General features: G+C 43.7%; 1 protein-coding gene across 1 annotated transcript; it reads left to right on the forward strand.

Annotated features, from left to right (window-relative positions):
* Positions 1–3,119: 3,119 nt before the first annotated feature.
* SPOP (speckle-type POZ protein) lies at positions 3,120–15,393 on the forward strand. Its single transcript, XM_010080998.1, has 9 exons — positions 3,120–3,197; positions 3,562–3,683; positions 5,310–5,461; positions 5,567–5,694; positions 9,326–9,503; positions 10,096–10,151; positions 10,592–10,714; positions 14,277–14,419; positions 14,932–15,393. Exons 1-9 carry the CDS (start codon positions 3,120–3,122, stop codon positions 15,074–15,076), a joined length of 1,125 nt encoding a protein of 374 aa, XP_010079300.1. The 3' UTR covers positions 15,077–15,393.
* Positions 15,394–25,372: the final 9,979 nt, after the last annotated feature.

Consider the following 25,372-nt stretch of genomic DNA (forward strand, 5'->3'; position numbering starts at 1 on the left):
CCAGGACTGCTAGTGAAGAAGTGTGAACTGGCAAAGTATTAAGTGCTCATGAGGAAATAAACACCGGAGTGCCCTGCTGATTTCAGAAACTTCGCCTTGAGTCAGCTCTGGTTCCTTTTAAAATACATTTAATATTGGTCTGTGCCAGAAAGCGATTCAGCATTTGAAGGTGGAAGAACACACGGCAGTTTCTGCGGCGCACTTCTAAGGATATATTTCAGTGACCTTTTCTGTGCTTCTCCTGTTTGTGCGCTTGCTAAGCTGGCCAAGCTGCAAGCTTTTCCTTACTGGTAATTTTTGCGAAAGACAGTGATGGATGTTACCTGTTTATTCCCATTATGACTTGCCACCGCAGTAAAAGGACGAGTGATGTCATTTGATGACAGGTATCTGATGGCTGATTGCTATATTGAGCTCGGGGTATGTTGCAGTTTAACATCTTTTTTAAACTGTATTTAACTGCCTCACAAAGCATCTGTAGAAAGCTTTGACATACTAGACTGAAAGTATTTTCCAAATAGTAGAAAATCTTTAAAATCTAGAACCTTTCTCCCCTTTGGGCCATTTCAAAAGCACGATGAATGATGCGCTGGCATGCAGCAATTCTATTAGCGCATTGTCATAACTTTTATTACCACCTGCCTATCCAAGCCATCTGGGAGGAAAGGATATAACATCTGAAAGTGACAGTTACTCAGAGAAAATTAAACAGGCCTGTGTATTTCAGGCTCATGCGTTTATCTTGCCTTTAGACCACAGAAGCGTTCTAAAACTTCCTTGCATATGTAAGATGGAGGTAATATTTAGGTACATCTCAAAATCCTGTTGAAATACAGAATAGAATAATGTAGATTAAAACTAGCTGTGAACAGAACAATGTAACAGTTTAGGTGGAGTTGAATCGTGCTTCTGTGGATCCCAAGGGGAAGGAAAAGTTTGGGTCTCTCCTGCCCTTAGACTGAAACCAGCAAAAAGTCATCCCTTCCCCAGCCACGGAGAGGAGAGGTGGTTCTTGCTGCCTGTGCTGGGATTTTAGGTTTTGTCTGTCCCCCAAAGACCTGAGACAGAGACAGTGAAGTGATGATGACCTCGGAGGCAAGACTGAATGTTGCCCATGGAAGGGCAGTTTGCTAAGTATTCAGAAGTGGTGTCTGCTAATTTTGGCTTAATTTGAATGACACAGAGTGGTATAATTGAATTTCTTTGGAGGAATTGTGGTGATGTTAAGTTTTTAATGTAATAAAACCTGCAGCGAGTACCTGAAGTGCATATTGATGTCCCTTTCTTTGTAAAACGTTCCATGCAGAGCACAGACTGCAAATGCAAAAGTTTGTAAAGCAGTTTGATCTGAGAGCACTTGCTTTTACGTTAGTGCTGGTTGTCTGCAGTTCAGATCTTACGGAGTTAGCTTTTTACCCCTGAGCTTTGCTTCGGCAAATAAATTTCCATCAAGTTAAGTGTGCATCTCTGCAGCTTGTTTCTTTGCTCGTGATAGCCAGTATCTCTTTTTCAGTTTTTACATGGGCTCGCTTGTGCGTTTTTAAACAAAATTAAACCTAAAAACCCCCACCCTTGCTTTACAGTTAGGTAATGCCTGTGTACCAGGATTTCCAGGTACTTTCTGACGGTGCACAGCACTCCAAACCTGGGTGCGCAGCTGTAAACTGGAGCGGAGGCTGATGTGAGCCTGGCTTGGGAGAGGTCTGGGCTGCAGCTGGAGCCTGCAGTCAAATCCAGACCTGCCCTGCGACGGCGCTTAAACACTCCAAATTATGTTTAAAGCAGTTTGGGGGAAATTACCTGCACGTAAGTTTATGTGCTTATTGTAAACATTATCCTGTTGTTTTGAGGTGTGCGGGTTTTAGGTATATATTCTCTGTGCTTTGTACCATTTCAAGAACTAATGACTCCACCTTCTTCAAGAGCCTGTGCTTTATCTTTCTTCCCCAACCAACCTCAATATCAGCCTTTATATTTAAAGCAATTCATATTGCAAGATAACAGTTTTATGTCATTTACTCACCCTTTTTTTATCCTTTTGAGTTGAAAACTAACAGCAGTGGAGTGCTTGTGGTTCACTGGCTGTCCCGTGCAGTAAGAGGAAGGCAGATAAACACCACCTGCAAACCAGAAAGTGTTCAGCAGCAAGCTAAACTGTAAGGCATGTGATGCTTTTATGTCTGCCAAAGTTATGAATCCTAGTTTCCGAGCTCATCTTTGAAGATGTTTTGTGTATCTGCCTTAGGGATCAGGACTCAGAAGTCAGTGATGGGTGGGTTATTTTGTTTTAAAACCTTCCTGCTGATAACTAGATGCCTGTTTTAGCAGTTGTGCCTGTGTGTTCATTCAGGTGTGCTGCAGTGGTTTTAACCCCGTATGTTCTCTGCAGATGACAGTTTGACTTGGCACTTGGAAGTTGGGACTTCGCTAGCATATAAAGGCAAAGAGAACTTCCCTCTGGCCAAAGGGATTCGGTTTGAAGTAGAGAAATCATTACCAACACCTTCCCTAATAGTAAGGCTTCAGGAGAAGGTTTAATCTATACAAAATTATTCTGTTGATGTTAGCGGAGTCGCTCTGAACCTAGGGGTTTGTTTTGCTCTTGAGTTTGGGTTGCATGTTGCTACCTGTAGCTTTTTCAGATTAAGAATTTAATTTGTCAAATCTGATCGCTGATAGATTGAGCCTCTCTAAATGAAAATAGGGAGTAAGAGGAGAGTTGAAATGGTGGCCTCAGGGTAAAGTAGTAAATCCCAAGTCAAGTGGGGGTCCCTGTTTGAGTCTTGGACTCCTTTAGGGAAATAATATGCAAGGCTTATTCCTGTAAAGAGCTGCAGATTGAAAGAATGAATGGAGGTGGTGTATCCTCTCTTCAGAAAACATATGGTAACACTTTGAAATGTTTAAATGTAACATCGTGTTTTGAAGGTGCTATGGGGGAGGGAGAGAACTTGATGGCTTTAACTTCTGTCCCATGAGATTTAACAGCACTTCTGAAGTTTTTTTCCTTTGTTCTTGATTTTGGGGTTTTTTTCTCTTTTTGGGGACTGACAGGGTGAAGATCAGTTATAAATTTCTTCTGCTGAGTTGTGAAATTCTGTTTAATCTTCAAACTGGCGATGTCAAGGGTGCCGAGTCCTCCTCCTCCGGCAGAAATGTCGAGTGGACCTGTAGCAGAGAGCTGGTGCTACACCCAGGTAAGTCCACGCCGTACTGAAATATTCTTGATGTAACACAATTGGCACCTGTGGTAAGAAATTTATTCAAAACAAGTTTAGGGACTGGATTTTCAGGCGATGTCATGCTTGCTAACAATGAGCATTCACCAAGACAACAGCTGAACATTGCCCTCTGCCCTTGGCAGAGCTTTGGAGGAGGCAGTTGGAGAAGCTGGAGTGTTCCAGCTGCCACTGCCGCCGTTTCCAGACTCTGTTGTCTTGTGCTTGCGGGTTATTTGTCACTCCAGTGACTCAGTAAAACTTCCAGGTTTTCAGTTTTTGCCTGTAAGGTGGCTGGGGGAATGGGCATGACCCTAAACTGCCTTTTATCCTCTGTTTGAAGATCAAAGTGGTGAAGTTTTCCTACATGTGGACCATAAACAACTTTAGCTTCTGCCGAGAAGAAATGGGTGAGGTCATCAAAAGCTCAACCTTTTCATCTGGAGCCAACGATAAACTCAAATGGTAAGAAATAGAGCAGAGAGGTTCACTCTGTTTGTACAACTGTGTCAAAGAATTTGGGGTTCTATCACAGAAGTAATGTATAAAAAAATACTTGTACTGTGCACGGATTCTTGCTTCCTTGGATGTGCAGTGTGCACAGGGAGAAAATCCTGTGGCTTCAGCATAGTGTTTGGACACACACAGCAAATGTGAGGATCTCACTGTTCGCAGTGTTTCTCTGGTAATGGGAAACATTAGAAATAATAGAAGCTGTAGCTGGAAGGGAGACTACCTCCTGCCTTGAAGCAGAGACGTGCTGTGGAGGAATATTAATGTCTTAAGGTTTTTATTTTTTGACTGATGTTTATCTTAATAAGTTCTTATAAACCAATGAGAGTCCACAGCCAGTATATTCAAGTCCTATTTTAGCCTCCCAGTCTCAGTTCCTCCGTGTTGTTAAAAAGATAATTTTTGTCTGCACTCAAAATCCTGCAATTTGAGACTGTTGCACCGGTATTACCTTTCTCTTCATGGCAGCTTTTTTGTGAATTTGGAGACTTAACATTGTTACTTCCATCATCTCTGTGTTCTGTAACTCCTGCCCAGGAGTTTCTGCTTCTTAACATGATTTTTATCATTTTCCTTTCCTTTGAAACCTTTCTTCTCTTCCCTGAGTTCTCAAGTAATTTCCAGTAACACATTCCGGTCAAAGTCCACTCTGAGTATCTATCGTGAGTTGTGTCTGACCTGGTAGATCCATGGACACCTGGTTCCTTATTTTACCCCTTGCTGCTGCTGTTTGTTAAGCGTTCCAGCATTTTTCTTCAAACCTCCTTAGTATCGATTGCAGCAAATTACCACTAAATAATTTAGTGTGTGTGTGTGATACAATTTGTGTTCCCTTCCTTTGGGTGGCAGACCTGTGCTTTCCTTGGACTGCTTTTTGTTATTAAATTACTTACCTTTGTCACCTTTGCTAGTCAGATCTCGTTCCAATGTCTACATCTTTCTGATTTTTTGTCCTTGTGTGTTGGAGCTGTTAGTCATTTGGCCTAGTTCTTGCTTCTTGTTAGATTCTGTGTCAAGTTTCAGGTCATGGAAGTGCTTATGAGTTAGCCTCTTCCTGCACGTACGACCTTTTCTTCACAAACGAGTAGTTTTCTCTTTTTGCCCTAGTGTTATGTTTTTGAGAAAGTAACAGCCTTCCAGAAATCCGCTTTTCCTTTCAGCTGCTTTCTGTGGAATTTTACCTGCCGTTTCTCTGGATTTGCTGCACTTCCTCGAATCTATTGCCTCCATTCTGCTATTTCTTTCACTTTCCTTTTATGAAAGTTGACATCCAGGGTGCTTTTCAGTAATTTAAACCATACCTTCCTCTTCTCCTCTCTGTTTTTTTTGCATTGCTTTGCCCATAGTTGCTGCCTGTATATTATTATCTGTCTTGGAGATGTAGCGTGAGGCTGACTGTATCACGCAGTTCTGCTCTATTTACCTGACTGTTATTTCCTTGTGGTTCAGTGGCTGTTAAACAGAAGTTGTTTGCTGGACGTTTTATTGTGAAAATTCGACAATACCCTTTCTTTGAAGGCTATGAATGACCTGCCGAAAACTGTTCCTGACATCTCATTCAGATGCCTGCTTCCACAGGTGTTTACGTGTGAACCCTAAAGGCTTGGATGAAGAAAGTAAAGATTATCTGTCCCTCTATCTGCTGCTGGTGAGCTGTCCAAAAAGCGAAGTTCGAGCAAAGTTCAAATTCTCCATCTTGAATGCTAAAGGAGAAGAAACAAAAGCGATGGGTGTGTAAAAACTCTTTCTGTCTGATGGGGTCAGTTGTTTGGCTTTTGCTGTTTGATCAAGCGAGTCACTCAGCTGGGGTTTGAAGCACCGTATCTTTCTTTCAGAGAGCCAGCGAGCGTATCGATTTGTACAAGGCAAAGACTGGGGATTCAAAAAATTTATTAGAAGAGACTTTCTTCTGGATGAGGCCAATGGACTTCTTCCAGATGACAAACTCACTCTCTTCTGTGAGGTAAGTTTTCCTGTGCAGCTCAAAGAACAGCAGTTCCATTAGCTTAAGGTAGATGTGACCTTAGTTTTCACAGTTGCTTTTAAGGAGTCACAGGTGTCAGGAGAAATACTGGATGTTTGTATGGCACTTAGATTTTATTTGTGTGTGTGTGCGCACGCCTGTGTGGCTGGTGCCTTTTTCTGTGTGTGATTCATTGCGTTTCACTTCCATTTATTTTTTGTTACTTTATATTTGTCTTTTACCTGTGATGATGGTAGGAATTAAGCATGTTTGATTATCGTTTCACTTCTGGTTTAGTATTATCATCCATCTGTTTGTACTTCTTAATTTGAAACTCACTTGGGATAATCACCAGTTCTAGCTCTGTGGTGGAAACTGGCCCGCCTGTTACTTGCCTACTGAATAAAGAAGAGTTTTCTTTATTTTCCTAAGTATGTCTATACAGCCAGCAGAAAGAAAAATTTAAGCAAAATTTACGATAAATGAATTTTATAGTAACCACAATTTTCTGTTCATTGTGTTTGTATTTTTCTGCAACTGCTTACAAAATTATTATTTCACTAAGACTAATTTCAGACAAAGATGCAGACCGTTATTTCTGGAACTAGATATTTAAGTTTAGAAACCTTAATGAGCAAATTTAAACTCTCTAATTTAGTGTCTTCAGAGCTTCTGCTGCCTTATTTCCATTGTCTTTTTAACTGCAAAATACCTCCTGTAGCTGTGATTTTTGCCAGAAGACAGGTAGAACAAGTTGTTCTCTCTTTGGATCTCCCGCAGTGTTTTTTATGGGAGTCTTTTCTTTTGCTGTGTTTTCTTTCAGGAGTTGTTTGACAGCTGTGGGTTTGTGTTGGGGTTTTTTTTGTAGTTTTGTTTGGTTATCATAAACATGCATATATTGCAATTACCAAACATCTCCTAGAGGATGTGTACTCCATCAGTAGCTTAAATTATTGTGGAAGGAGCCCTTCGTTTGACTCTTGTAGCAATATGGAGAGAGAAGAGGACGGTGTCTTGGATGACACCTCTGTAGGTCTGGCAACTACTTTTTCCTTGATTATAAAAGAACCAGAAAACTTAAAATTGTGGAGTGAGACTCAAAAAATAATGTCTGAGAAGGGAATTTGCGAGGTGGGATGTAGATAAACCTGAGATGCACCAGTAGTCTTGGCAACCAGTACTAACTCAAGTCAGTCCACTCTTTACTGAATTACTCCCTTCCAAAGCTTCAGCTCAGTGTTTTTGTTTATTCTGGATGAAGAGAAAACTTGTTACTGGCTTCACCTGCCCTTGATACCTTCTGTTTTCTCTTTCAGTTTGTTCTACAGTCTAGCATATAGGAAATCTTCAGTTTAGTGATATCAGAGGGGAAGGTTTTGCAGCTTGGTTTTGCAACTTTCTGCAGCTTGGTTTTGGGTTTCCCCCCCAGCTAGTTTTTTTTTCTTTTTCTTTTTCTTCCCTGAGCTTGTAAGTCTCTTAGCATGGAAGCCAGTGTGCCATATGCTCTCCTAATGCTTCCCTGCTGGACCCAGGTGCCAAGTGACACTGCTCACATCCGTACTTTCAGCAAGCGTGTTTTGTGTGTAAAAACTGTCTAAGGAGTTAGCAGTACTGGATGGTGAGATGCTCGTTCTGTGGAGGTGTGTTGGAGTTTTCTGTAGACCAGAAGGTTGCTGAGTGTCTCTGCTGCACCTTCTTGTTGCTTTATTAAGGTTGAAAGGAAAAAGCCTTTTGCTCTCTGCTCGTGTCTGGTGCTGAACATGGATAATATCTTGCTGAAAGTGCTGTTGAGCTAGAGAATGATGCAATGATGTTCCTTGTCAAGCATTTCACATCTGACCTCGTTTGGTTGTCAGTTTGGGGATTTTTCAGCCTCTGTTTTGCAGGTAGGGTTGATTGTTCATATCCCAACTGCATCACTTTTTGCTGTTTAAATTAATAGGTAAATATAATTCTGGTAAATCTCCAAAACCAATGGTCTTCCCAAAGTTATGCTAATAGCTCTCTCCTGAGCTAGGTAGCATTGGTTCCCTTGCTAAGATGCTGAAAATAGCTTAAACAAAACCTTCTCTATTTTGACCTCTAAGGCTGGTCACTGCTTGGAATCGACAAGTCTGAACTCCTTGTGTCAAAGCCATGGAGTAGATTGCCATGGCAGTAACTGACTTTCTTCTGTATATGAAGAGGATTTATTTGTTGATTTGAGACACGGTTCACAATTTTATTTTTTTTTCTTGGCTGGTCTGTGATCAGTATTGGACTCCAGCAAGGGATCTACATCTTAGAATTCCTTTTTAATTAATCTAATGAGTTGTCATCCATCCATGAGTCCCTGTTGCTGGTCTAGATGTCACAGGGCAAAAAGATTTTGTAGCTGTGAAATGAATCACAAAGAATATTGGCTTCCTCCCGTTTGCTCTGGCTAATTATTAGTGTCCTTTGACAAGCAGCATCTGGTATTTGTTTGATTTTGAGTGTTGTATAGTTTATACAATATGTGTCTGCCATCAGGAACCCACTGGAGGTTTCTCAAGAGTTGGGGTATGTGCTGTCAGCAGTTTTTTTTCCTTAGAAGATGCGTCTGTCATCTGTCTTACTTCATAATTCTCCTTTTACATCACTGTAAAGCTTCCTTTGCTGTCCATTGCTTTTCTTCGGCCCTTGGTTATTAATAGAACTGAAATTTAACTTGGATTTGACAGCAAATCCAGGAAATAATCTCACAATCTCACGTTGGCTTCCCTGCCAATCAGCTCCTTCCTTTATTCTTTGTTAGAGCAGGGTAGTATTAGTCACTCTGATCTTTTCTAATTAGAGTCTGCTGTAGAAGGCCTAGGATTTACTGCGTGTTTAACAATAATGGTTCGGTGCTGAATAGGCTCCTAACGGTTCCCTTTGTGTGGGTTATTCATCAGCCAGCATGGCTGCCCTCCTCCCTGCCTGACTGCCTGCTTCAGCCCAGGTGATAAGGGATCTACCTGCCTTTCCCCAGTCCTCCTCATCACTTGCCATCAAGCTGCTTTTTTAAACATACTGATTAGGGGGGGGGTTAAATTTTATTTTGTAATGTGAGGGAATGTGATTTCTCTCTGTAAGAAATTTAGAAGCAGAAGCAGCCAGACATTTGGAGGGGACAGACACTGCCTTTGCATACGTGTGTGGATGCAGAGCTTGGTTCTGGAAGCTCCCTGCATACATCATTTTCATTTAAACTGCTGTCTGTATTGCATTATTGATTGGGGAGGGAAGGAAAAAGAGAAGGAAAAACCTAGGGCAGGTATGATGCCTCTGCAAGCAGAAAAATAAGGTTCTGCTTCCTTAGGAAACCATCTAATTATGATTACGTTGCATAGAAATGCTGTTAATTAGGGGTCAAGAGGAAAATCTGCTGGTGTGGTTTAGGGCTTGGGATAGACCCTTTGGAGGAGCAGAGAACAGGGTTAAGGCAGGGTAGAAAGAATACCTTAAAATATAGACATTTTTAATCATACAGTGATTCTGCTGGAAAGGTGTGGATTTTGCTTTGCATTTCCCTTCAGATGCCCTGGAAATAAAAACTTCCTCTAGGGAGACTAGTTTTCCAGTGTGGGTTTTTGAGTTTTTGGGTTGTTTACTTTCTGTTTCCCTCCAGGTGAGTGTGGTGCAGGACTCTGTCAATATCTCCGGCCAGAACACAATGAACATGGTGAAAGTACCAGAGTGCCGCTTGGCAGATGAGTTGGGAGGACTCTGGGAGAACTCGCGCTTCACGGACTGCTGTCTGTGCGTCGCAAGCCAGGAGTTCCAGGCTCACAAAGCCATACTAGCAGGTGGGTACTGAGCTGGATGGGCCTTAGCGGGATAGGATACAACGACATGATGGCAAGTGGGGGTTTTTTTGAGCTACTTCATCTTTAACGGAGACTTCTGCAGCTCTTTTAACTGCAGAGCTGTAGTAAAAGACTGTTTTGTGAAGCGTTACGAGTAGAGAAGAAATATCTACTGCATTTTTAGTTGTTTGTCTCCTCCTATGGTGAGGATGGTAGGAGAATTCTTTTGTGGCTGTAGTGTCCTATAATGTATTCCTAAAGCATTTGTAAGGAGAAGTGACCACATTTTCAGAGGAATACCTTCTTGTAAAGTCAAGAAACATACCTTACCACCTGTGTACTCTTCAGGCTTGTTCTGAAAGGACATAGGAGATTCTCCCATACCCACTTTGAAGCTACTTCGGCCACATTACGTTATGTTACAACCTGTACTTCTTTAGCAGTTGTACTGAATTTGTCCTGTCTGCTATGGGAGAACTTTTCCAGCATTAAGTAGCAGGACAGCTTCTGAGATGTGGGCAGGCTACACTTGGCTCCTCTTGCAGAGTAACACAGCATCTCTAACTATGTTTTATTTTCCCCGCTGCCGTAGCACGTTCTCCAGTCTTCAGCGCCATGTTTGAGCATGAGATGGAAGAGAGTAAAAAGGTGAGTTCCTGAAGGAGGGAAGAACTTCTCTGGCTAAGTGAATAGCGCTCTAGTCAACTCTTAGCATCACTGGTCAGATAACTTTCTTAGGTAGTGTTTGTGACTGTTGTCACCTTTTAACTATTTTTCTCACATTAGATGCAGGTGTCTGCTTCAGCTGCCCTGAAGGGAGGAAGAAAGGGATCAAGGAGGCAATTGTTACCTTTGTTACTCTTGGGGAAAAAGTCTGGGGTGGGATAGGGAGAAGTAGAGAATGTGAAATACAACTCTAGAATTTTTTCTTATTCCATCCACATCTTTTTTTTTTCTTTCCTTTTTTTTGCAATTAGTGCACATTCTACATAGTCTGTAGCAAATTTCTGAATGCTAAAAGAGCTTGGGTAGAAGGAAGCCTTCGGTGTCTTGTCAGGATCTTAATAATCTTTATTTTTCTGATACAGAATCGGGTTGAAATCAATGATGTGGAGCCTGAAGTTTTTAAGGAAATGATGTGCTTTATTTACACGGGGAAGGCACCAAATCTTGACAAAATGGCTGATGACTTGCTGGCAGCCGCTGACAAGGTACAGTTGGGATTTAGGGGTGTTCAGAGAACCAGGAATGACATGTGCCTTGCTTTACACAATGCTTCGGAAACTGTTGCAGTAAGCTTTTCATGTGATCATTGTGGTTGGGCAGTTTCTTTGAATTGATTGTGGCTTACAGGTAAACCTGGATGTAGTATAGATGCATATAAGATACCTATAGCTGTATAGATAAATATCTTTACATATAACAGTCAGGAATTTCTGTCTCAGCATGCTGTCTCATTTTTTAAGCATTTTCTTAAAATTTCAGAGGACATCTGTATTCACCATAATCTATCGTAAGAGCTGGGGGTGAGAAGAAAATGTCAAGGTGGACCTGGCGATGTATTTTTTGTGTGATGATTACCAAATCTCAAAAGTAGTGTTCTGTCTTGGCAAACAGGGCCTGCTTCTCCTTCTGGTCTGGCTAGTACCAGCAGCTCCAAGCAATGCTCTAAAGCCATGGATAGCCAAGAGTGGAAAGGTCCTGTTGTTTATTTTCTTTTTGCAGTGGCAGTCCCTGGTGTTTATGGAGAGAAGGGGTGCACTGGAGGAAGCCCTGTTGCCTAACCCATCTGTGGTTTTGCAGGGTCCTTGCCAGGGAGGTGTCGGGGACGGTCTGACTGGAAGGCTGCCGGTAGTCCCCGTGTAGCGGGCGCAGCGCTGTGGCCTTGCCAGCCGGGCAGCCGCTGCCTCCTTCCCTTTGCAGCACCAAGGACAGAAGAGAGTGCTCTGCTGAGCCGTATGAACCAGTGAAAATTCGTAATATATAACTGAAGTTTTATTTCCTTTTTCTTTTTTTTTTTCTTCTCTTAAAAGTGAACTTAGTGCTGGTGAAAGATGCCAGTTTGACAGCACTGGAGACTAAAGTCCTGAATTTATCCATGGAACAGGTTCAGCACGGGTAGCAGCAGTGCAAGATTCTCCCCACTGCCCTGCCAATGTGCCTCAACTCTGACCTGGAGGGACCACCTCTGGGGGTGAGACCGTAGTTCAGTCTCCATGCTTCTTCAGTCCTTGGATTCTCTTGTGGGTGCCAGTTAGGGTGGTGGATTTTAAGATGTGGATGCATGTAACCTTGTTCCACGCAACCACCACACAGCCATCAAATTCCCTGTCACTGCAGACCTGGGCTTCATCAAAAATGCTGCTTTAGAGGTGAAATGCTCCATATGCCATTATTAAGCCACTGCAACTAGAATTAAAATGGGAAATAATGCAAGGAGATTCTTGGCCTGATTATAATCATTGCCACATATTTTATTGAATATTTAAAGAGTATTGATTGAGAGCTCACATACCATCTTTAACTGAGACAAGTGTAAGTAAGAAGCAGTACATTAAGGACAGAGTAGGCTTTAACTTTCTGTTTCCTGGCTTTTAATGTAGGGTTTTTTTCCTTTTAAACTCATTGTGTGTCTTTTAAAAGCAGAAATAAAAAACCTTTCATGAAAGCACATAAAACATCTAATATTTACTCAAGAGACTGAAACAGCTTCTTCTTAGTTCCTCCTGTCTCTTGGGGAAAATATATGATTAGACCAAAACCAAAACAAAGCACGTCTTCTCAACCCAAGAGATACTATTTCAGCCTCTTGGGTAGGTGTGCAGTTAGGTAGGGAGGTTTTTTAAAGTGTAATTAAGAAAGGGGGGAAGAGGAAATCTTGGTACCTGAGAGACTAGAATGGCTACTTTTGCCCAACTATGTAATTAGAAGCTGAGCTATTTGCAGTGAAAATCAAAATAAAAATTGTACATGGATGGAGGAGAATATTCAATTTACAAAAGGAATAATTTTAAGCTTCGTTTGCTGCATTTTAAGCTACTGACAGACAATAATATAAACTAATGGCTTGCCCCTTGTTTGAAACTGTTTTAGTTATTGATACAGATTAAGCAAATAAATTTGATTTGCTTTCTCAGATGTTCTGGTGGGAGAAAACTGTCCCAGTTATGAGTGCCATGCCTCAGTTGAAGTAATTGTTATCACCAGGACTTCAGTGAAAAAAATGTTTTTATAATCTAAAATTATTCATTTAAATTTAATCATAATGGGATGAAAATCTCAATCAGAATATTAAGTCAATTTATAGTAATAGTGCCTATCATATGGCAGGCGCTCCTGCCATCATGCAGAGGACCTTGTTAGCAGCGCTCTGTTGAGGATGACAGAGCAGTCCTTACAAATCTGCTGGCATTTTCCAAATGTGGCCTCACATACTGAAGAACTTGTATAGCATGGCATCTCCAAGTTGTCCAAAAAAGCCTTATAAAAATACGAAAGATACTCTCAAATGCGGTTATCTGTCAGATTAAAAAAAAAAAATCTTAAGTTTTTTTTAATTTTTTTTAACTCATAATGTGAAGGAGACGTAACTGTGTTGAATCTTTAGGACAATTTATGTAGTGCTAACGTTATTACTCATAAAAGAACTGCATTACAATTGATTACTCTCTTAATCCCTGTGAAATGTAATCGTGGGATCTAGAATATTAAGAAATATTCAGTTGGTTTAATCCAAATTGCTGCAAACCCCATAATCAAATCACACATACCAAGATTTTCAGAAGTATCTCACTCTCACAGTTCCCAGCCATGATCCTTGAAAAGACTGAGGTTTGGGGTTTGCGTTTTGTTTCTTGATAACAAGTGCCTTAAATTTTTCTGAGTATTGACCTTTCTGAAGTCTGCCCAAGACCACTGTCTTGCTTTTGAAAGTCTTGGGTGCATCTGGACGTTTCAATACTGACCAAAGTGCTGGAGAAAGGAGAGTGTGAAATTTATTAGACAGCACTCTTCTAAGCATATTCTTTGAATTTTGCAACCCCTTGACGTGGCCTAGCCCTATGTATCTAAAAAATCAAAATGCACAATTGAATGTTAGAAACTCTCAGACTGAGAATGTAAAGTTGGAGTAGGGCTTTTGCCAGGGCATTACAGATGGGCTGTGATGTTTTGTTTCCAGCTGGATAGCCTCAAGAAATCAGGGGCATTTGTTTAACATTTGAGTATTAAACTAGTAGCATGCACTTGAGCAAGGCTGATCTTAATGTGCAAGTCATTAATGGCAAAGAAATCGAGTGAAAACTGCCTAAACATCCCTGGAACACCTGTGGAGCATTCGCTGTTCGATAGGTTTTCCCAGTGAACCTGGATAATACTGTCATGCCATCAATAGAGTGAGAATAAAGATGTGGCTTTAGCGTTCTGTGCCCTGAAATGACGGGGATAGTAAGTGTTACAGGTGACCTGCAATTCTCATTTCAAAGCATGAGCACAGCACCAGTCAGCCTGTCACGCAGAAAGGCCGGGATGAGAGCTGTGGTGGGTATGTTTCCTCTCCATTGCTTTTGTCAGGGTGGGCTCTTCATGATTCTCCTTTTTTTGCTGGTCACGGTTTCTTTTGAGTACAGTTCAGATGCGTATAGCAAAGCAAAGAGGTCTGGTCAGCATCGTAGAATAGTTGCTGCAGAGTGAAGGAGCACAAGTAAGGCTTCACAACAGGCCTGGTGCGGGTGTTTTCTTCTTTGTGACTGTCCTGTGGTTTGTATTTTGCAGTACGCTCTGGAACGTCTGAAGGTGATGTGTGAGGATGCACTGTGCAGTAACCTGTCTGTGGAAAATGCAGCTGATATCCTCATTCTGGCTGACCTCCATAGCGCTGATCAACTCAAAACTCAAGCGGTGGACTTCATTAACTAGTGAGTTTACTGTTGCTCAAGGATCTGAGATCACAAGTACTTTTAGGCAGTAGAATATCGGGTAGTTCCTGCTATTGAGGGCCTGTTTGCAGCTCATGATATAACAGACTTTTCAGTAGATGTAAAATGACTGCCAGCTACTGTGATGTCTGGCAACATTTTTAGTCCTATTTGTCAGTTTAACACAGTTTTTCTCAGTACTTTCTATATAGATTTAAAGTGCTTCTGTGCTGAGTAGCTGGGGTAGACAAGCTTATGTGCCTGCTGTTACCCACCTAGGATCATGTATGTTTAAGCTTTTCATCTGAAGTTGAAGGACTGTCCAGGGTGCGGTTGTGTCAGCAGAGCCAAAGCTTGTGATCTTCGCAAAAGATACCTAACGTAATTCCAGAGTGATCCCAAAACAGTACGCTAAAAACGCCAGCTTGCTCGGGCATGGGAAAATAATCTGTTTAGTTCATCCTTTTTTATCCCCAGTTGATAACTTCAGATTTATTCTCTCTTATTTCTAGTCATGCTTCTGACGTCATGGAGACATCAGGCTGGAAGTCCATGGTAGTGTCGCATCCCCATTTGGTGGCGGAGGCATATCGCTCTTTGGCCTCTGCACAGTGTCCCTTTCTGGGACCCCCACGGAAGCGACTGAAGCAATCCTAAAGTCCTGTTTGTCACACCACCCCATGTTTTTCTGGAAGCAGCATTGGCTATTGCTGCTGTAGCCTTGACCAGGTAGACAGCGAAATCTGTGGAGCTTTTACTCTGTTGTTGGGGGGAAGAGACTGCTTCGTGACACCCAGACTTTTTAAAACAGCACCAAGTAACTTGGGGAGAGGGGGGAGGGTGGGCCTGGGGCTCTGGGGCTGTTAAACCTAATGAATCCCTGTTGCTGAATCGTCTGTGTGTTCCCTTCGACTTGGCTGAGTCAATTAAGTACAGGGTTCGGTTTTAGGCGCCGACCCACGTCGGAATAACCCAGCAGTGGTACTGGGGAAAACAACGTCTCTGCGTCTGGCAGCAGAGAACAAATCGTCAGATGCCTGGAGCAAGAGGACATTTTAGCTTTGGAGAGCGTTGGAGGGTTGAAAGGGATTTCCAGTGAGGTTCTGGAAAGGAAGTACATGATGGGAGCTCCAGTAGTATTTATATCAAAAAAGAGAATTTAAGTCCTTCCAACTGAGCTAAAAACTGGACGTTTGTGTAACTCCTTATTGCCATCCAGCAACAAGAAGATCAGTTTCTCTGTTAGTAGCACTTGTATGTTAATTGCGGGGAAAAAAAAATAAATAAAAAGAAAAAAACACCTTTTATAAAATGACAGGTTGAAGTGAAAGGGGACAGTGAAAGGCTGTGTGTTCTGGAGGGTGTGAATAGATTGAAGGCAGCCTTTGGCACGTCTGTATTGGTTTTGAAAGGACTAGAAAATCCTTGATGGTGGAGTGTGCTGTCTGACAAGAACAACGGTTACTGTTTTTAGATATTGTGGAAAATGTTTTTGGCATTTTTCCCTGCTTTATTTCCCTCCTTCCCCTTTTTTTAAGGAAAAAAAGAAAAAAAAAAAAGAAATTTTATTGTTCATGAACATTATGTCAAAAGTCCCTGTTCTGAGTTGCTAAATGATTCTTAACAACTGTTTGTACCTGACTTGCCGACTGTATAGGAGCCAGTCCTGTTCCTTTCTATTAGTCACTCTTCTTACAAGGAAGAAGTTTCAAAATAGCTGTTAACTTTTTTTTTCTTTTTGAAAATATAAATAATTACTATTTTGTACTGTGTGGTATCTGTTGTCTTTTTTTTCTTGTTTTATTTTTAAGACTTGCCAGTTTAAAACTGGCTCCCAAAAGGTTTGGTTTCAGCTTGCTGCCACGTACCGATAGTGACATGCTGTTCCTGGAACTCAGATGGAATTTATTAAGGAAAGCTGCACACAAAATTGCAATGCAAACCTCTTTTATTTCTCCTACCAGGTATTACCAAAACACTGGAGAGCGTTGGTTTCATAATAGCTGTGTGAAGCTGACCCGTGGTCCTTCCTTCTAGCTGCCCCTGTTTAACTGTGGGAAGAGGGAATAGTGTAGTAGCCCATCTGGTTTGTAACATCGAGGTGCAACGCGGGATGTCTGAGTGGGACAGACACCATCCGTTTATCTCCTCGTTAGCCCCAAATCTCCAGGGAGGTGAGATTGAAGCGCGCAGTGCCAGGGCAGTGGCAAATTGATCTGACCTTAAGATGGTCAGGTAGGGCACGTAGTGGATTACGGAGAATAACTCTGTTTTGTCTAGAAAATAGATGAGGTATCTGTTATCTCTCGTTTTTCATTCTGTTACCATACTTTCTCTTACAGCCTCTTGTCCCTTGTTCAAAGGAGAATTCCGTTCGTACGCTCGTGTGTTTAATCTGCCTGCTGTCTATTTTTATCAAACGATGACTCATGAGAGGGTCTCTGCCCCTTTTTGTGTTCCCCCACCGAGGCTCTCATCATAAACACACAACTGTCTGTATAGTAAAACCTTCCTTTTACGTGGTTCACAAATTCTCATTTTACATCTATTGCTTGAACGCCACTAATTCCTTTTAGATTGGATTCAGCGCGCGTTTCCTTGTAGGTAAGCAACGCGTTTAGCCATAACGAGATCCTCCCCCCTGCCCTGTCAGAACTCACACCCAGCATTTCCAGTTTATAATTGCACACAGCCATGAAAAGTTCATCACCAGGTAATTGCAGAAGTCGTCTGTGTGGCACAGAGACGTCTGATGGTGCTGCAGTAACTGCGCTGTTTACTGGAATGGGCAAACCTGACCCAGAGCTCTTATCCTCGTCACCATGTCACCAGCTGTTTGAGGAGTGTCCCTCGTGCAGCCTTGCCCTGGGTCTGTCCTCGCCCTTTTTTGGGAAGGTATTTACAGGAAAGCGAGACAGATTTGGCAGCCTCCTTCCCCGGAGGATGGGGAGATACCTGCAGGAAAATAATCTGTTGTGGGGCTGGTCTGTCCCAGCCCTTCCTGCAGAGCCAGGTGCGGTTCAGGGGACACTGTCGTGGAAGGGCTGAAATGAGATCTGCGAAGGAGGTGACTTGTTCAGATTGTTCCAGTTGCAGGTGAATTAATGATTTATTTGTCAACTTCACTCTTTTTTTTTTGTTTGTTTTTTTTTTATTGTAAATGATACAGCTGAAGCCATCTGGTTATAACAACATAAGAGCCGGAGCATACTGTTCATAAACCTCCCACTGACATCCTCCCCTCCCCAGATCTGAAATGTAATTCAAGTTAACTCACAATCTGCGGCATGTGTTGTTACTGCAGAGATGGCCATGCCAGTTGAACAGTTGGAGATTTGAATTCCACAAGGAGATGGCATATTTATCAAAACAATATTTCAGAGAGACATTTTTACCGGGTCTGCTGACCCGCAGCGTAGCTGCCACAGGTCCGGATTCTGAATTTAAGTTGGACCCTACGCTTGTGCTTTTAATTCCTTCTCTTCCTCCTCCTCGAGGGTGTTACAGAGACACATTTCATCCCTGTGTGCATTCTTTCATGTGCTTCCTTCTCCCTATTATCTCCTTGCTCCTGCTTCCTCCACAGGCTTGTGTGCTGACCTGCGAGGGTTGCAGCCTTCATCTGGGCATGGGGAGGAGAGATGGGAACGAGAAAAACCTCCCTGAATCCCTGACCTCCTCCGGCAGCGGTAGGATGTACGTATGCCCTACGCCCAGAAGCAGTCGGCTCTCTCTGCGGATCCGAACACCAAATATTTTTTACTGGCCAAAAGATTTCTTTCTGGCTGCCCCTTGGGCTTTGTTATTACAGACTCAGATTCTATTGAGGTATTTTTCTTATTGTGTGAATTTTCCCAGATGAAAGGAAAGAGCTTGTCTGCCTATGAGCAGAACAAACAGCAGAGTGGGGAGAGCTGCTGTGCTTTGAAACTCTCTCTGGCTTTGTTCTGTTCTCAAACTGCTGTTAAGGACACAATACCGTCTCTTCTTTTTTTTCTTTTTTTTTTTTTTTTGACACTTCCTTGAAGGAGCCAAAGAGTTTTTTTTTTTTTTTAACAAACTTCATTTCAGAAGGTTTCTCAGCTTCTGTGCAATTTATTTTGCAAAAGGCTTAAAATAATTATCTTGTTCAGTCAGCTTGGGCCGTGCAGTTTTTCTTTCTTTCATGACTGCCATTTAACTTGTGTTGCAGAATTACTTGACTCATTTATTTCTAATGACTTTTTTTTTTTTTTGGTTAATCTCATATGAAGACATTTAATTATAGAGGGTGTATTTTTTTTCTGACCTCCTGCCCACTTGGATCTTTGGCTGCAATTCCGGACACATGCTGCAGCAAATTTTGTCCTGGCAATTCCAGTTTTTTGTGTGTGTTACATTTAAATTTAACTTCAAAACTGGGAGTGGTGGTGAGCAAGAGCTTGAACTGCCCAGGAAGACAACAGGCAAAAGAAACTGGGAGACAGCAGGAAAAAAAATTTAAAAAAAAATGACAGCCCATGGAATAGTTGGAGAAATAAATTGCAGTGACCTGGAAAGCTTCTGGAAAATCTATCCGATAAATAAGGCAGGAGCGGTTTGGTAGGAGGGAGCTGGGTTTTGGGTTGAGTTTGAGTTTGGATTTTGTGTCTTGCTCCTACTTGATGCATTAGATTTTTGTCTCGAAGACTGAATTATTAAAATCACTTGAGGAAATGTGTTAATTGATGGGGTGAATTGGGAAGGGATGGAGAGAGGATTGCAATTATTCCATCAGATCAGGAAAAATCACAGGCAGGAGAGGTATAAAATGTAGGGCTCCTCTTTGAATAATTGACAAGCATCAATGGCCAAAAAAAAAGTCATTAATCGAGATGGTGGGTGATAAACTGGATGGGAACTGGAACACTTGCCCCAGCCCTCCAGAGGAGAAGTGATATTCTGTGTTGCGCCGGAGTATTTTTCTCTAATCCAAATGCAGGAACGTTACTTTGAGCCCTGCCATCAGGAAACCGAGCAGAGATTGAAGAGAAAATCGTTGACTCTTGCCACTGGGGAGCAGTGTTGAGGACAAGAACTCTTCAGATGTTTGCACTGAGCTGCTAATGAAGCTTTCTGAGCCTTGAAATAGCCAGAGGTTGCGCATCTAGGAGTAATGGGATGAAAACGAACAAATGAAAACGGTTTTCAAACTGTCGTTCCGCTTCTTACGGAAGGCTCCTGGCAGACGCGGAGGTTATCCTTGAGTCATTGCAAACCTCCTAGAGAAAACACTTTGGCAACCAGGGATCTGGTTCCGAGGCGGGGGGACGTGGGTGTGCTGGTCCTCGATATTTAATAGCGTGGCATCCTGGAGAGTGACGTCTTTGTGTGGATGCCTGCAAGCCTGTTCCTCGCTGCTGCCGCGTCTGATGCGATAGCTGGAGTGCTTCTTACCTGCGTTTTTCTCTTAGCATGGTAATACAAAGCAGGAGAAGTGTTATTAACTCTTAAGATGTTGCATCTCATAGGTAGGGTCGGTCCTTTTTTCTTATTTCAATCTTCCAAGGTTTTGGTTGCTTTTTTATTTTGCATTAGGAGGAGAGTTTCCCGCTGTTGATCCCGGCTGCTGCTGCATTGCAGCTTGTCCGCGTTTCCATTCTTTCCCGCTAACTTTTTTTTCACTCCTCTAGGCAGGTGGTGTTGGCCAAATTATTGCTTATTATTGAATTTTTGCCAAACAACAAAGCACTCGACAAAAATAGCTAAACAGGACGTGGAGTTTTTAGTCTGCGGCCAGGTTACAGCTCGCAGCCAGCTCTGGCGGTTCTTGGAGGCACGTCAGGGGTTTCACCCCCATCGCAAGGACAACTGGCCGGTGCTTTTTGTGGCCAGCGATGAGAGAGCTGGCAGGATTTTTCTTTCTATAGCCTGTGTTTGTGGATTTGGGGAGATTGGCTTCTATCCTGCGTGCTGTACAGCAGGGAGATGGCAAACGGGCGAGATAATTATCATGCTTCGTTGTCCTGGTGCGCGTCATTGAAATAACGATGTTCTGTAGTGGTGGGTTCACCCAACGGCAGCCTCAAAATTGGGCTGTCTTGGGATGGGGTGGGATAGGGTAGGATGGGATGGGATAGGGTAGGTTAGGATGGGATAGGGTAGGATGGGATGGGACAGGATGGGATACTTTCAGTTGGATGGGACCTACGATCATCTAGTCCAACTCCCTGTACCTCCGTGCAGCTGAGATGCAGGTATTTCACCACGTGCTTGGTTCCTGCGTACGTGGGCTGCCAGGAGATCATTTCCCGTGCTGTGCGTGCCCTTTGCCATGGCTCTGCTGAGGGCCAGGCGGTAACTCCATCGCTTGCAGTCACCGCTTGCGACTGTAAAACATTGAGACGTGAAAAAGCAGGAGATACTCTGATGGGTTGGAATAATTTCTCTCTCTAGAGGATGTGAAATTAAAATGCCTTTTCTTTATTCTCCTCTGCCCAGTGTGATGTCACTCCTCACTCAGATTCTCCTGAACTAAAAACCAAACCAAAAACCCAACAAAGAAATAATAAAAAGGAAACCACCTTGCGGATTTGATTCCTAATGGGATGTGCCAGATGGTAAAACCTGAATTAGGTAGCAGGCATTGCTTAGCTGGGGCCTGTAAACAAAACTGAACTAGAAAATCTTCTTTAATGAGCTAGATTTATTTCTAGGTGCTGAAACTTCAAAAAGCAAGGGAAGGAGAGAGGCATTTCACCTACGGTAAATGTTGAAATCAGCCCTTTCCTTCCTTCCAGCGCCACAGCAATAACTCCATCCCGTTCCAGGGCTCCTGGCACTGCTAAACACACAACTCTGGGAGGTGATTGTTATCAGGGGTGCTCCAGCGTGGCGTGGAGCTGGGCTGGAGGACGTGAGTGGTGTTTTTTGTTCTATTGATGAGTGGTTTGCTTTTTAAATCTTGTCTATCTATTCTTTGACAGCGTGGTTCTCCAAAATGAAATCGAACCAATGCCTTTTACCCGATGGTCGTGAACCAGCGCCGCCCTTCTTCAGCGCTGCTGTGCCGGCGGTGGTCGATGGTAGGGGAGATATTTGCAGGGTCAGTTCGGCAGCAGCTGACGGGCAGCATCGTGGAGATGGGACCCCGTGGATTTAAGAGCCGCAGCTGCTTTGGTGGCTCCGGTCGCGTTTCCCCTCCTGTCCCCAGCGCTGGCACCTCCCTGCTCTTTGCCTGCAGCAGGTGGAGGGGAACTTCTCAGGGTTTTGGTGTCAGGAGACTTTTCCAGATGGTGGATAGTCACTAGATATTTAAAATATTACATTCTCCCTAATATTTTAAACCTCTGGCTGTGGATTGGCGCTGCACAAAAAGCACGTAGGTGTACGCTTCTGTGAAATGGCAACGTACGGAGGAGAGGACCGCCGTTAGAAATGGTGGGAGGAGAGCTCGATGCATCGGAAAATAACTACGTTGTGTTTTAAATCTAGATCGTGTGTACAATAATACTTCTACTTTTCAGAGCTCTTTAGTTGTTTTGGAAAAAAAAACCCAACCAACCAGCCCAAAACCTCAAACCTCCGCTGTATTTTGGCTCTCGGTCTCTTAGCAGAGATGCTTTTCTTTGGTGGACAGAGGTCTATTAAAGACAGAGGTCTCGGGGCAGAGCCAGTTTGGACACTCACAGGTCCCACTGTTGGCAGAGCCGTGCCCAGGCTGGGGCTTGGTGTTTATTCCCCGTTCGTTAGCACGGGAGATTTGGGGACGCTTGTGTTGCCACTCCCTCTGCTCATGCTGTTCTTGGCAATGGATGCATGGCTAGAGAGCTGCCAAGAAAAAATTGGGCCAGTACCTTGTTTTCCAAGGTTTATTGGATGTTGCAAGCGTGCTGTAATGTCACATCTTGTGGTCAGAGAGTTTTAAGCAATTTTATGCTCAGCTTCCACCTGTTTTCCAAGCTTCGTTCCCAAAATAGAAATTTAAAAAAAAAAAAAAATCATGAGAACGCCAAGCCCACCCTTTCGCTAATAGAAATGTAAATGGGAGGTTGTGTCTTCTGAGACCTGCTGGTGCTCTTTTGGTGCTTCGGGGATGAAATCGCCCTCTTCCAACCAGATGAAGAAGGATGTTTTTCCAAAACTCAGTTCCATCCCTAGACACAAACAACCCTGTGTCATAGAAACAGACCTCAGAATGAGGAGTTGTCACCACGTAGTAGCTGTGGGGAGATTTCTTCCATCAGCACCTATCAACCACGAGTTTGTTTGCTTTGTCTCTCAGATCAACTGTAGGGATAGACTCCTTGGGATGGACCCCAACTGTAATTTCTGTGTGTAGGGCTTTTGAAAAGAGACCAGAAGAAATAATCTGGCACATCCTTATTTTTAAATTGGGTTCAGACCTCTTCATGGCCATTAACTGGCAGGTTATAATCTGTAAAGCAAAAAAAACGTGGATCTTCTTCAGGTCACTTGCTGTAGCTTGAGATGTTGGGACCATGTGGGTTTAAGGCATCCTCTTTCCCAGCTCTGCTGCCACTTCAGAGCTTGCTGTTTAGTTTCAATACACAAGGAGAGATCAGGCAAAATTCCCGGAACTATAGATAAAATTTGGACGTTTTTAGGGGTGAGGAAGAGGAGTGGTAGAAAGAAATCACCGGACAGCATTTACTGCTTCTCATTGATCAGTGTGTGACGGGATTGATAGCTGCTCAGAAAACCTTCCACAGTGTCCATTTTTTTTTTTCCAAGTCCTACTATAATAGGTAATTAAAGTATACTAATTGAATTAAGATCCCATCTGTCTGAGTTCAGCAAGCCAACAAGTCCCTTAATTAAGATCCCATGTTTGCTATAACAGAGGCTGCAAACACAAGGCTGGCCACCAACGGCTTAGAGCAAATATCTGTCTGCCCGTGACCAAGTGCCGGAGCAGCCAGCGGGCTGAGGAGTTGAAATTAAATCTGCAAGGTAAGCGGCACTTGCTCCTGGGGCAACAGTAAATCCAAGAATCATTCTGCTTCCTCTGATAGCCAAGAAAAACGCCAATTTGAGCTGGGCACAGACATTTTTAAGCGCTCGGAGGTAGATGGTGGCAACGGTAACGAAAAGACTCCGTGCTGGGTATCGGCATCCGATCGCCGTCTCGGTGGGACGCGGTCTGATATTGGAGGCAAGAAGAGAGAACCGAGTAGTTCGAATCGGTGTCTTCAGGCTGCAGTTTCCCAAGATTTATAAAGCACCAGCGTATCCTCAGACTGATTTGCAGACACAGTAGGCTCCTGGGCTGCTCCGCTGTGGGCTGTCTTCACTTCTTGATTTAACCGCCAGTCCCACGTGTGTGCGTAGAGTCCGTGGAGGGATCTCCTCTCAGATGCCGTGTCTTCCTTGGGATTGTGGTTTTCTGAACAAGCATAAAATTTAAGAGCCCCTGGGCCCGTAACAAAGGATTTCCTTCTAGTTTGGGCTGCGGTGCCCGTAGCACTGGTCTCTGAACAGGACCCATCCCGGGAGATGGTTTCAGCCAAGGGACATGCTGGAATTCTCATTTAATTTCTAATTCTCTTTCTACGTTTCCTCCAGTAGCTTCAGCCTCATGAAACTGCGTTGGGATGGTTTAAAATTCTGGAGGCAAAATGTGTCCATGACAGTAGGTGCTGGGGGATGAGTCCGTGAATAAAGGCAGGTACCCAACGCGTGTCCTTGGGACCGAGACGTGACACGGAGGCAGGGAGAGGAGGGAGGTGACTGGGAAGGGTGACGGCAGCGACCATCCCGCCCGTGGTGACTTGCTCCTGGGCGTTTGTCCTTTTCCCCTTGATCTGTTTTAGAGCATGAAAAATGGATTTTTTTTGCTGCTCCTAAAGGAATATTCCTTGATGGAGGATTTGGGAGGTAGCGTGTGTCCCTGTAGGGTGTGTGACCCCATGGTCATCCCATTGCAGCGGTGGGGCCGGGGCAGGTGGCCAGGGGTCTTCCAGAAGGATGGGCAGAATTGGGGGAACGGGAGAGCCACCATCCAGGATAAAGTCCTACAGACATGCTGGAGATGCAGGCATGTGTCCTTGACGGTGCGCTGCTTTGAGCAGACCGCAGAAGGTAATTTTTTTTTTTTTTCCCCGTTACGGGAAAATTTCCCAACGAGGTGCCTAGATGAAAGCGGACGCTTCTTGATGCAGTTTGAAAGCGGAGAGGCATCTGCTACAGATCAGAAAAACCTGGTGGGTGGGAAACACACCAGCCCTCCTCTCTGCCTTTGTGGCACATCTCTATCCCCCGCGTGTCGCAGCCGCCACGCCGACGTGGCTTCCCCCCCGCCCACAGCAGGAACAAAAAACGCACGCCCCGCCCTCCCCTCCCTCCATCCCACCCGGTTCGTCCCTTCCCCCCGAAATACCCACACCAAGCTGCAGGAGCCAGGAGGATTGTGTAGCTCGAGAGCACACGGGTGAAAACTGAATTATTTAGCATATTTTTGAGTGCAAGCAGGTGTGGGGTTTGAAGCGGTTGGAGTTGGGAATTCTCTGCAGAGGAGTCAGGGTCTGGTGGGATTTGAAAGAGCTGGACAAGTTTTCCATTCCTGTCCTCCTCTTGCTGCTTCTTGACAGCCTTTGGGTTTGTTGTTTTTTTTTTTTTTTTAAACATATCCAACATAATTCCATAAACATATCAAACCCAAATCCAAACCTACCTCCTCCCATTCCTTCTCTCCCCCTTCCTCCAGTGAGCTACTTTGCCGTAGAAGGGTCTCTTCGTTGACAGCCCGCTTGACGCCGCGGCCCCTGGTCCCGGGGGACTCGGCAATCTCTGCAGACGCTGACAGCGCCGGTCAGACCGTCGCGAGCAGCCAGATGCTGGTTCAGCTGGAAACGGAGCGGCTGAGCCTCGGCGGGAGGCGAGGGCTGGCTTTGGAGGTGGTTTTGTTTGGGGATGAGACGGGGGGGATATGTTGCTTTGTGCCTCTGTGGGTTTTGGTCCATTTATTTTATTTTA

This window comes from Pterocles gutturalis, unplaced genomic scaffold, assembly GCF_000699245.1.
Source record: "Pterocles gutturalis isolate BGI_N339 unplaced genomic scaffold, ASM69924v1 scaffold1614, whole genome shotgun sequence".
NCBI classification, from domain to species: domain Eukaryota; kingdom Metazoa; phylum Chordata; class Aves; order Pterocliformes; family Pteroclidae; genus Pterocles; species Pterocles gutturalis.

Excerpts from the sequence above, each read along its gene's own strand:
- SPOP (XM_010080998.1), top strand. The coding sequence starts at position 3,120 with ATGTCAAGGGTGCCGAGTCCTCCTCCTCCGGCAGAAATGTCGAGTGGA. Across the intron at positions 9,504-10,095 it reads TCACAAAGCCATACTAGCAG|CACGTTCTCCAGTCTTCAGC; the intron begins GTGGGTACTGAG and ends CCGCTGCCGTAG. Across the intron at positions 10,715-14,276 it reads TGCTGGCAGCCGCTGACAAG|TACGCTCTGGAACGTCTGAA; the intron begins GTACAGTTGGGA and ends TGTATTTTGCAG.